The sequence below is a fragment of the Gadus macrocephalus genome, chromosome 8 (genome assembly GCF_031168955.1).
Source record: "Gadus macrocephalus chromosome 8, ASM3116895v1".
In the NCBI taxonomy this organism is placed as follows: Eukaryota; Metazoa; Chordata; class Actinopteri; order Gadiformes; family Gadidae; genus Gadus; species Gadus macrocephalus.
The window spans coordinates 1769950-1782698 of NC_082389.1; the positions used below are offsets into that span (position 1 = coordinate 1769950).

Here is a 12749-nt window from a genome sequence, read left to right on the forward strand (position 1 = left end):
TGCTGACATTACGGCAAGTATAGGAAACGTTTGTGAAGTGTGTCGTGAGAACACGGTAAATAAAAAAATCTTTACACGTTATTTCTATCTACTCCCGCGCTGCCGCTTCTCCTCAATAATGGCGAAGAAATGTATTATAATTCTGAGCGGAACCAAAGTCGTCGCCCGGACGATTCTCACGTTAACACTTCCTGTTTTTTTTGTTTCACAAACCAGGAAGATGGATTTGATATCAACCAAATGGATTATACATTTGTTACTTTGTGGTCTTTTTTATGGTAAGAAATGATCTGCTTGTGTTGAACGAACTGTGGTGTTCTTGTCTACCCCCGCGGTTTACCCGATATGTTTCAGTTTTAACCGGTAAGGTTCATCAACACTAGCTGCTTGGGGGAGCTAACGAAAACTTGCCTGTATGCTACATTTCTCAATGAATTCCCTTGTTTTCACTATTGCATCCCGTGTATAGTGTATTAGAAGTTAGTCGTCGTATAATAATGCTAAATGTGTTCAATCGCCGGAATGGGCTTTATTACTAAAAGATCGTTCAGTGATTTCATGGACTTTCTTTTGTTGGTCATCTCCACCTCTCCAAGGAGAATCCCACAGAATCAAAGCGCCTTCAGCACAATCCGGCATCCGCGTGATTCTCTGTAGAGGCCCTCATGAACTATGCATTAGAGATCCCCACCATTGATGCCATGAAGTACTATAAAACATGTTGTACGAACTGAATACCGCTGCTATACTTGGAATTGATATGGATGCCTTCTCCGATTTAAAATGGCATTGGCCTCAAACCACTGTAATGGATACTTTTGAAATGCCATTGGTCCACAGCAACTTTATTGGATGAATTGAACATGGAGACATTGAAAGATGCATTACTTTTACCATTGTTTGGTATAATATCGCCTGATTCAAACTGGTATTTGCGTTACACATTTGTCCTCTCCAGGTGTGCGCTGTAATTCGGTTGAACAGAAAATCTACATCAATCTCAACGACACTGTGCCGTGTGTCAGGTTGCTCAATGCGACGCATCAAATAGGCTGCCAGTGTAAGTCAAGTAACAATCTGATCATGCACGCGTCAACTGACTCCCCCCTCCCTTCCCCACATCAGATGTTTGATGGTCATGTGATACAGAAAGCTGGAGTCTCTATTCCACCCAACCAAGTAACTCGGTCACCCTTTCCTCTAAGATAGAAGAGGGATAGTTCCGGGGTAGATGTAGTACTGCTTTATGCTGTCTCATTGATGTAGTGTCTGTTTGTATGCAATCTCGCTACCCCGCTGTAAAACCTTCACAAATGTGTTTTTAAAGCCTTTGGCCTACAACAGACTTCTGTTTATATAGATTTTGTATGCAATTGCTCCCACCTTACCTATCACCTTACCTATCTTCAGAACATTCTGTCTCTGTTGTTTCCTGTCTAGTCTTCCACAGTTGGAACATTTTGTTAAATCTAAGAATAGGAAGCACAGATATTGGTATCACACTAGAAAATAATGCTCTGGATTAATTAAAGATGAAAAAGCCACATTGCTGTATAATCTCCTCGTGTATGAGTTAATCACATAAAATCAGGGCGTGGGTTTATTTGTTCAACGTAAGAAGGCACTTGGTTCAACAGCAGGGTTTAAGTCACTGTTTGTGTCGGCAGCCTCCCTAGGGGGGGACGTGGGGGTGATCCACTTTCTGGAGTCGGAGCAGAATTTAGAATATGTCCTGACCAATGGAAACAATCCTCCATATATGGTCATCCTGGAATCTCACCTGTTCAACAGGTACGTGAATTCTCATCAACCAATCATCTGAAAATCTATTTGTCATTTTGCAATCCTCTGCACAGAAATTCAACTCTGTTCGCTAAACATACGTGAGGATTATCCATGTTTTTCCCACGTTATCAAGAAACGCTTTCTATTTGTATAGCCATGCACAATTCCTATACAAAACAAATTTTATCTGAGTTTTTTTTGGCACCAACGTCTGCTAACTGCTTCTCCAGCTATATTCTTACATAACAGATCACAATAAAACACTTGTTCTCTTTCTTAACTTCTATAGCATGTATAACAGTTGTGTTAAATATACAGTATGTTTCCATAACGACAGCTCCAGGTGTGATCTTTCGTGTGTTTCCATGGTTCCCCCACCCTAACCCTTGCAGGGACGTCATGATGAAGCTGAAAAACGGCTCCAGTCGCATTGCCGGCGTTGCCGTGATAAAGCCCAACTCAAATCCAGTTGGGGCCTTCTCTCCACACACCACCTGCCCCAATGAGAACACAGGTGGGCTACACCAACAGGGGGCAACCGTTAGCACATACGTTGGTGTCTTAAAGGTCCCATGACATGCCACCAGGTGTGAGTTTGATTAGCCATTACAAGCCCTTTTCGAAATCTGCCCCATATGACATCACAGGTGGGCGTGTCCACCTGGATGTGTGACGGGTAGATGAGCAACGTTTGCTACAGTCCACCGGGTAGGCTGGTAGACTGATCTATCCAGCGTACATCTAGGTGGACACGCCCACTTGTGATGTCACAAGGGGCAGATTTTCAAAACGGCTTGGAACGGCTAATCAACCCACACCTGGTGACGTGTCATGGGACCTTTTTAAGGACCAGCCAGCCAGCTACTTACATCACCATGCCCCGATGCCAACCCCCCCCCCCCCCCCCAGGTGTCTACTCTGAGAGCTACGACCCCGCCCTGGCTCACTGCAACGGGACGATGTGGAACCCGAATGGGAACGGCCTCTCCTACGAGGAGTTCAGCTTCCCCATCTTCTCCCTGAAGGACGACAACGGCACTGAGGTCATACGACAGGTGGGTGCGCGGCCGGTCGCTGGTTGGTTGAGCAGGTCAACGGTTTCAACGTTGAGCGGTGACTCTGGTTTTAATGGACACATCCTCAGGTGTGTCTTAGTCCAAACGAGGCTGTTCCTTTGAGGCAGGTGAGAGTACGTTGCAACGTCACGTTGCAATGAGCGCCTCCGTTTTGTAAGCAAAGGAGCGTTGGAATGTTGGTTGTCATGGCAGTAGAAATGTTTTTTGTTTATGGTTAATCAGTCAATTCATTAGTTGAATATAGTCATATATTAAAGGTCCCATGACATGCCCCCAGGTGTGAGTGTGATTAGCCGGTCCAAACCGTTTTGGAAATCTGCCCCTTATGACATCAAAAGTGGGCGTGTCTTCCTAGATGTGTGCTGGATAGATCAGTCTACCAGCCTACCCAGTGGACTGTAGCAAACGTTGCTCATCTAACCGTTACACATCCAGGTGGACACGCCCACCTGTGATGTCATAAGGGGCAGATCTCAAACGGCTTGTAGCGGTTAATCACACCACACCTGGTGGCATGTCATGGGACCTTTTAGAATGATTCATCTGGCCTTATGGGGAGTGTTGTTGTGTTTTGACAACCCGGCGTTTCTCATGTGTGCCGCGGGGAAACAAAACGCATGATTTCAACCGTACTACGGTCCTATCAATATGGCAGAGGGTCACCTACCAAATACATTGATGGTGTGCAAAGCCCTCCGTGTGTGTGTGTGTGTGTGTGTGTGTAACATGTTGCATGCGTGCATGTGTCCCCAGTGCTATATGGACCACAACCGGGCGGTGAACGGCAGCGTGCCCGTCTACCCGCTGTGTGCCATGGAGCTCTCCTCCCACATGAGCGCCGTCACCGACACGGTCACCTGCATGCGGCGGAGCGACACCAGCGGGTTGAGCCTCAACCCGGGTACGCGCCCCTCCTGACTAACCCTCTTTACAGCCTTTCACAGGTGGAGGTCCGTGGGCCGGACTTAAAGCTGGGCGAGGGCATTGTTAGGGCCGCTCGATTATGGGGGAAAAAAAAAATCATGATCCCGATTATTTCGGTCAATATCGAAATCACGATTATTCAAACGATTGTTTTTGGCTGGAAACTCGATTGTATTCGTTTTGGGATCGTTTGACGCTAAAATCGAAATCGCGATCAAAATGAGATTAATCACCCAGCACTGGGGCATTTGGAGGCGCCTGCTAGAGTGAGACAGATTTTGAAAGTAGCCAACTGAAAAAATACCCGCCCCCCCCTCCCTCCCTGTAGGCCTCCCTACGAAGCCGCCACCCCAAAACACGTGACCAGGTGGCTTTAGCACTAGGTCGGCCTGGTTTTATGAAGGACTCCGGGCATGTGCGCTGAATACACGGTCAGAGTGACCGCAGGTCGCCAGGTAGCTAGCTACCAGGTAGACCGACGGGTCGGCCCGCAAGTTATTGAACCCTGATCGGAATCATTGATCCCTAACCCCGTATTAAAGTAGTGGAAGGGCTCACTGCAGGCTGCCAACAGCCACAGATACCAGAGTTTTTTTTTTTTCCTTTTCTCTGTCAGAGCCCTTGACTTATTGATTGCTGTCAGGATGTAAGGAAATTCAACAAATATTGAAATGACTACTTCTAAAATAAATAGTCTCCCGTAGCTTAAAGGACGTGCCAGGCATCCGTAAGCCCACTAAGATACGTCACATACAACATGTATCGTTGTGCACATGTAGGAACTTTACAGTCACAACATCACATCTTCTGAGTCCTCATCCCAGCTGCTTATTGTTTTGTCTCGCTGATTTCAGAGCAAGTGTGCGACCCGCTGGGGAACTACAACGTGTGGGGCTCCACCAAGGGCCTGAACAACTCCGCCAGCGGGCACAGCGAGAACGAGACGGTCGTCATCGCCGCCGCCAGGGTGAGTGCCGTCCCCTCGCAGCCGTCCTTCTGCTCCCCCCGCCGGCTGTATGTGTGACCCCCTTCCTTTGCTGTAGCCCCCCTATTACTGCGTTAAGGCTGCCACGCTAACCGTGCTAGACGTCAGAATTATTCCACATCCCTTGTGGATCCAGAAACGAGCAAGTCAGCGAGTCTCACTCAAAGCCTCAGAACTCAAGATTACAAATGAGGCCGAGTGCAGCAGGAACTCTGCCTGTAACAATTTATAAATTCTATCCTCTAAACGAGGCGTCCAGATCCCAGCGTGATAAAGTGTGCGGCAGCAGAATTAAAACGAAGCCCAAGCCGTTGGATTAGCTGCATTCCTTTGTGCGCGTCACGCAGCCAATGTGGGATTTATGTTGCCGTCAAATAGGCTGCAACAAGTCAAACTGACGTGCTTAACTGAGGTATCATCTCCCCCCCCCCCCCCCTTACCTCCACACCACTCGCTCCCATCGCTCGCCTTCTCCGGCTCTCTCTCTCTCTTCCTTATATCCCTTGTCTCTCCCTTCCCCTTTGCTTCTCTCCCCCGTCCCTCTCCCCGTCCCGGCGCTCCTCTCCTGGCCGCGTGGCGTGGCATGGCGTGGGCAGCTGGACAGCCGGGCGTTCTTCCACGGCATCAGCCTGGGAGCGGACAGCGGCACGTCGGGCTTCATCACGCTGCTCGCCGCCGCCGGGGCCCTCGCCAACGTCACCCGGGAGGCCCCCCCGCCACGCACCATCCTCTACGCCTTCTTCCAGGGGGTGGGTGCACACTGTCCCGGCCCGCTGGCCTCCGTCCCGCACGGGACCGGCCCCGACACACAGTCGGGGCCGGTCCGGGTGGGCTGGGCCCTTCGGCCCCAAATAAAGTCTCAGACCAAACCTCGATTTACCGATTTGAATCGATTTTATTTTTTCTATGAATTATAAGTATTTTTTACGTTTTGGATTTCATTTGAAGAATAGTAATGATTGACGAAAGCTGAATAAATAACACGGCTCTCCCACTCTGGTGCGGGCCTCACTTTAAGATGTTGGAGTACCGGTCAATGTGTTGTGCTGCTGCTTTTGGTTGCCAAGGACTTTAGGCAAACTCTACACACGCAATGTTTTCAGCGCATGCTGCCATGTTGATATCTTACTTTTAAAAGACTTTTTTTTTTTTTTTCATAATCGTTTATTTATTTATTTTAATTGTCCTGATCCATTCATTTGAATTACGATTAAAAATCGACTTGTTCGATCCGCTCCGAGCTCAATCAGTGACAGCTGAAGGGCCGCAGGCAGAGCTCAGGTTGTTATTTTTCCGGCATGATGTGTTTTTTTACGAGGATGTGATGTGAGGTAACCAAAGCCACCCCTGTCTCCCCTCTATCTAATGCTGCAGACCAGCCATGGTCCATGGAGTCTTACAACAACATAACTCCTATGCAAAATCAAGGATCTAGCTTTAAGTCCCAGCACGGTCGACAAGCTATTTGGTTGAAAGTCCCCTAAAGCCACACGTTATATTGTCACCTTGCATGGCTGACTCTGCCGTCGGTGTGTGAATGTGTGAGTGGTGAATGTGAGGAAGTATTGTAAAGTGCTTTGGGTGGCCAATTGTTAGGAAAGCGCTATATAAATGCCGTCCATTTACATTTATGTAACCTTTTCCTGTTTCCATCGGCAGGAATCCTTCGACTACATCGGCAGCTCGCGGATGGTGTACGACATGCAGGGAGATAAATTCCCCATTGACCTGGACAACATTCACTCTCTTGTGGAGATTGGACAGGTAGGCCTTACAAGCTTTTGTTTGTATGTTGTCGTTTTTCGGTCACATGTCTTGCTGTGTAATTGTATCTTAGAACGTGCTACGCATTGATGTGTTAATATACTATGGAATTCAGGCATTGCAACGAATTCAATAGTCAGATGTGGATGTTTGTTCCGTCATGATGCGGTGGAGAGGTGTTGATACTCGCGGTTTTGTGCATTCACAGGTGGGCCTTCACGCCAGCGAAGGTTTGTGGGTCCATACTGACCCCGTCTCCAGGAGGAACGACAGTATTGAAACAGAGGTCTGTAGCTAGGCTCTATCAAAAGCTTTTCTTTCCTTTCTGCTGTTTGCTATTTATTCTGTATGCTCCCCTCACCCACAAAACGATAACGTAGCATCTACCAGAGCCTTCAAGAGGTTCAGGTCATTTCTTGACACTGGTTGCTCTGAATAATATGTGCCACAAAGTCGATGAACCTACAACAACATCACAGCACTGTGTGGCTAATTGCAGTTGGTTTCTGAAGTATAGATTACTTTGTATAATATTGCCAAATATACTCTGTTTCAGGTGAAGAACCTCACTGACATCTTCAGGTCGGTCGCTACCAGCCTGAACATCTCATTGGGTGAGCCCGATGTCTCTCAGCCCCTTCCTCCCGCCTCTTTCCAGCGCTTCCTTCGAGCTCAGCCAATCCCTGGCGTCGTCCTCACCGATCACCGCACCAGCTTCACAAACAGGTGAGTCCAAGGACATTCGGTATATCCAAACGGGTATGCTATTGGTGTGATTATCCAAGTAAACTCGTGCCTGTGTGACATTGACCTCCATGTGTGATCTTCGTTCTCCAGCTTCTTCGAGAGCATGTACGATAACGCCGAGTACCTCAACCTGACGTTCCCAGCCGGCCTGACCCCAGAAGAGCAGTTCAACTACGTCACGGACACCGCCAAGGTACGGTTTACACCGTTCCGCTGAGTGAATCGGTAGAAATGCAACCCTGCCCTCGTTCACTAGTGATGGATTTCATGATTCTTTTCCCTGATTCATTATGCGCCAGTCAGTTCGCCAAGAAGAATCGTTCAGAATCGTTCGTCGTGTTTCCGGTACACCGTCTATAGCGGTGAATCATGGACCGCACGGTTCTCGGCTCCTCATTCTCAAACGATCGTGCAAACGGGTCAACGCAACACAGTAGTTCAAGGCAAAAACATAGCTGCGACTTCATGATTACGTGTACTTTTAGACAACACAACAGTGGCTAATGTGTATATTCACCTCGAGCAGAGCCATACCACTCGCCAAGAACGAGTGACTGACTGAACGAGACCCTGCGACCCTTACAACCTGCTATGCGTTCCTGTGTCTCATTGGCTAAAATTCGACGAGAGCGTCCTAGGCTCAACAGACGACAGCATACGATTGGCTGGCTCTCGTCTCAGCCCCTCCTCACCCCTCTGCTAACTTAACAGTGAACACAGCGACTGGTCGACTCCGTGGGAAAACGAACGAACAGACGAGAGAGAAGTGAACCGTGGATGATCCGGTCGGTTCATTCTTGTAAAAGCGTCGTTCCTTCGAACTGACTCGGTCGCCAACGACCCATCACTATTGTTCACGTAAAGACCAAAGCTTCGCCGTCTCCTCGTAGCGCACGGGAGAGCCAGCTCTGCCTGTCACATAGCACGGCAAAGCCTTCTGTATGTAGCTGGACGACTTACAGGGCTGTTCAGCAACAACACATCAAGAGCGATTCAATATGTTGTGAGATCATTCTGTGCGATAAAACCCCATCCCTTTTTCGCGGTCGGCTTAGCTCAGGAGGTAAAGAGGGTTTGCTGGTAACCGGAAGGTCGCTGGTTCGATCCCCGGCTCCTCCTGGCTGGGTGTCGATGTGTCCCTGAGCGAGACGCCTCACCCCTAACTGCTCCTGACGAGCTGCGTGGTCGACTCTGTCCATGTGTGCATTAACTGTTTTAAAGCGCTTTGGATAAAAGCATCTGCTAAATGTTAAAATGTAAATGTTTTGGCAGCCACCAGGCCGACCAGCCCTGGCTGGGCCGTTGCTGTGGTGCTCGAGCGATGGTACCGTGATTGATTCCCCCCCCCCCCCGTTAAACAATGTCTCCATCAGGGTCTGGCGAAGGTGGCCACCCTGGCGGCGCGAACCCTCTACCGGCAGGCGGGCGGCGCCGAAGAGAGGCTGGCGGGCATCAACGCGGACGAGCTGACGGTAAGGACAGGGGACCCACCGCGCTCCGGGCGTTATGACGCTGCAGCACGGGGTTAAAGCGGCTATGGGGAGGTTTGAGAGTTGTGGAGAACGTGAGCGAGATGTTACAACTATACGACCACAAATATACGCCCGCTCCCGGATTCCCCGACGTGTGTGTGTGTGTGTGTGTGTGTGTGTGTGTGGTCAGCCCTTCTCTTTGTCATGCCTGCCGGAGTTAAGATAAGGGATAACATTTGAATCCACCGCTCTCCCCTTCTGTTTCTCCAGGTGGCTCACATGCTTTACGGATTCCTGATCCAGACCAAGAACCCCTGGTTCGAAGCCATAGTTAGCCCTGAGGATCTGCCAGCACTGAGTGAGTTGGACCGGTTGAATAAAAACACTGCCATCGTGTTTTAGGGACTGATGTCATCGATAAACAACACCCTGTTTCTGCTGTTCACGAGCATCACCTTTCAAGCGATGAGCAGATTGGCGCTTACGTCGTCCGGGTTAACCTTTGTTATCCATTAAACAGATACTCCGGGTCTATCTCGTATTTATTGTTATGCGTGTGTTTGTGTCAGTGGTTCCAGGATGTCGGCAATAACAAACTTTGCAGTCTTTCCTGTAACAAGAAAAGCGATCTCTATTCATTTGTTTGCTATCGTTTCCCCCTCTCTGCAGGGGCCTTTCCCCCTGAGCACTACGTGGGGGTGAACTTTAACTCCAACAGCTCCACCAAACTGGTGAGCTACGTGTTCGCCAACCTCACGGGCACGGCCGTCAACGTCAGCAGGGAGAACTGCAGCAGCTCCGGCAAGTTCGAGGACGCGGCGGACAGCACAGACGTAAGGAGAGCCACGCCCGTTGCCTCAGAAAAGGGTTGGATGTCCTAGGAAACCAACGAGTACATGTTTATTTTCTCTTCTGGCTTTTGAATGCCTTTTATCTCGTTTGACGGTCGCAGCCCTATTGGGTTAAGACAAGACAACGTGACATAATGTGACGTAGCATTACAAAAAAGAGTTGTTCATTGAGTGGAGGGCAGGGCTACCCTCATAAACGGGGACTTACTTGTGTTTTTAATATTCTGTGTTGAGAAAATGTATACGAGTTGAAACGTGTAGAATCCTGTGCTTATATGTGAAGACCGAGTTGCATGCACCGCAGTATAAAAACGTCCAACTTCCTCTGAAGACAATGAAAGTGTAAACCTTTGCAGATGGTTTCGTAATATCCAACCACTCCCCCCCCAGATTAACTCGTACACCTGGGTGCGCGGCGTGACCCCCCCGAACGCCACGGAGCCGGCAGGGTACTGCGTCCGCTCTACGACGAGACTCGCCCGGGCCGAGTCCCCGGCCTTCCTGCTCGGAGAGTTCAACTCGTCCACCTACTCGACGTGGAGCGAGTCGCGCTGGAAGAAAATCAACGCGCGCATCTTCCTGGTGGCCGGCCACGACCTGGAGGTAGGCCACGCCCTCCTAGTAGTTGTTGTTGTTGTTGTTGTTGTTGTTGTTGTTTGGTCCCGCTCTCTCCCCTAATCTACTGACGATAGGAACAGGTGGAGCCTGCTCATGTTGACGGCACTGCAGTTGTTTATTAAATCGCTTGACTCGGTTCGGAGAGTTTTCCGATCGTGAAGGGTTAGACTGGGCAGGTTTGGCCATCGTTGGAGTTGCACCGCGCTCAGGCCGCCTCCTAATCTCTGCTGCCGTGGTTTACTTGACTCTATTCTGCTTCGTTTAAGAATGCTCGATTCTGATTGGCTGGGAGGAGGGCATTAACCCGGCAGGTTGCCCGCTGACTTGTCGGTTGTACTTCCTGCTGACTGAGCACAGCGTCATCAGATAGTAGATCAATACGCCGCTTGGAATACTCGATTCTGATTGGCTGCAGGGTGACCATTAATCCCTGATATACGGACACCTGCTAAGTAGTTCCAGTCAAATTGTCTGATCAGCCTTCAAAACGAGAGCTGGTAAATTGTGAAAAATGTATTAAACTGTTATCAGACAACACGGTCATATGCTATAGAACCTAGAGGATCTGTGATATAAAGGCTGGGACGAATTTCGAATTATAAATATGTACAATCCATAACGTTAGCTCTCTGGCTCATGGAGTGAACAACGTTTCCGTTGCATAAGAACCGTACGGGAGGGTAATGATTGTTCCAGGTTTAGTCAAACTCTGAGGCGTTACCAGGGAAACTAAATGATGGCTTGTGAAAAACGTTATATTTGGATTGTAAAACGCATGAAAATATATATTAATGGTTTATTATTCATTTATTTTCTTTGGCAAGTGACCGTGGTATAAGCGTGATATGCCCTTCGAGGAGTCCAAAACATGTTTGATCAATCGTAATTAAAGGGGACTAATGTTTGAGGGAGATGAACTCAAACAGAGTATACATTTAATAAGCATGCAATACGAATAAGAAAAAACATAATTATTAAAGTATTTGAATTGTTTTATTATGTTGGCAAGCAAGAAGTAGATAAACGGGTTAATCAGCGAGAGGCAGGGCAATAAACAGTTTGATATGCCCGGCTCGTGGAAGGTTATCATCTCGGGCGGGAAGCCGTCCACGAGCCGGGCATATCAAACTGTTTATTGCCCTGCCTCTCGGTGATTAGCCCTTACTTACTGCATGATGATATTGGGACAACGGTCATCTGATACAATAGCGGCATGCTGCACCAGTGCTGTTTGGTTGATAGTTAAACAATTTATAAAAGGAATAAACGTATTGCGTCACAAATTGAAAAACGTCTGGTTTGAAATCGATGTTTGAACTCCTATAATGCAACTACAGACGCACAAAAAGCTCTTTAGAACCAGGCTGCCAACGGCCCCCTGCGTGTGTCCCTAGATGCTGACCCTTGGCGTGGGCTTGGCCGTGCTGCTCGTCTCCCTCCTGATCACCTTCTTCGTCAACGCCAAGGCCGACTTCCTGTTCAGCTCCGGCCGCGAGCCAGCCAACGCCACCTACTGAAGCTCCGCCCCTGCCCACTCCAACACCTCATCGGTGGGGGGGGGGGGGCGCGATGGGACTCGACCACGCGACCACTTGGTGCGACCTCCCTTACTACTGCTTGCACGTCCCTCTCCAGAACCCAACCTCGCTTTGATTAGTTCTTTTTCTTCGTGTTTTCTTTTTTCTTCTTTTATTTATTTAAAAATCCCGTAGGAAATTGGCACACGGAGAAGTCGACGGAGGGTTTTTTTTAGACTAAGATTCAGCACACGGACTCACTCAGTTGAACTGGGACGTTATGACCGCGACGTTGATACTGGATCGCATTGGATAGGCCGGGATGCGTTTGATCTCATCAGAATATAACACGCCACTGGTGTAACATCTGGCGGACATGCTCCTGTAATTGATCCCGTTCCCAATGAAGTTTTTATTTTCCATGTTTTGTATTTCAATTCATGTTTTTGTGTGTGTGTGTGTGTGTGTGTGTGTGTGTGTGTGTGTGTGTGTGTGTGTGTGTGTGTGTGTGTGTGTGTGTGTGTGTGTGTGTGTGTGTGTGTGTGTGTCAGAGAGTTAGTGATCTGTATAAGTGTGTGTGTTTGTGTGTGTGTGATTTAAGATGCTAAAATAAACAAATGTAAAAACGTGGATTTGGTTGAAAACTTAATTGTTGCACCTGACTAGGAACTTAAGAAGTTTTTTAGCATTTTAAAATGAATCATTCCGAAGACCCAATATAAAAATGATAGACGTGCCCTTTTTTTCTATTACTTTGCATTCATCTTCAATTTCAAGGGATTAAATGTTCAAATGTGTTGGGATCCTAACATTCAAATGTGTTGTCTTTGGTTAAGCAATTTTTGGAATGTTTCTATAATTGATATAAATACTTAAAAAAAATCAAGATGCCACGCCATTTAAAACGTATTCAGGATGTTTCAAACGAATCAGACCCAATGTTTATTATGATGATTTATGCCTTAAGGCTTGACAATAAAGCGAATGAATGGGTTTTGAGTCTTTCTCTG

The 12749-nt window shown here is 48.1% G+C and overlaps 2 protein-coding genes across 2 annotated transcripts in view; one reads left to right on the forward strand and one right to left on the reverse strand.

The window, feature by feature from the left end:
* The window catches only part of myadmb (myeloid associated differentiation marker b), a 110819-nt gene that overhangs the window by 30335 nt on the left and 67735 nt on the right, over positions 1-12749 (reverse strand). The gene's annotated exons all lie outside the window — the stretch shown is intronic.
* Positions 137-12732, forward strand: ncstn (nicastrin). Its single transcript, XM_060058004.1, has 17 exons — positions 137-278; positions 959-1060; positions 1668-1791; positions 2178-2299; positions 2695-2840; positions 3615-3762; positions 4640-4752; positions 5367-5519; positions 6430-6534; positions 6743-6820; positions 7091-7260; positions 7372-7474; positions 8655-8753; positions 9024-9111; positions 9423-9586; positions 9995-10207; positions 11617-12732. The coding sequence occupies exons 1-17, from the start codon at positions 221-223 to the stop codon at positions 11737-11739; spliced, it is 2109 nt and encodes a 702-aa protein (XP_059913987.1). The 5' UTR covers positions 137-220; the 3' UTR covers positions 11740-12732.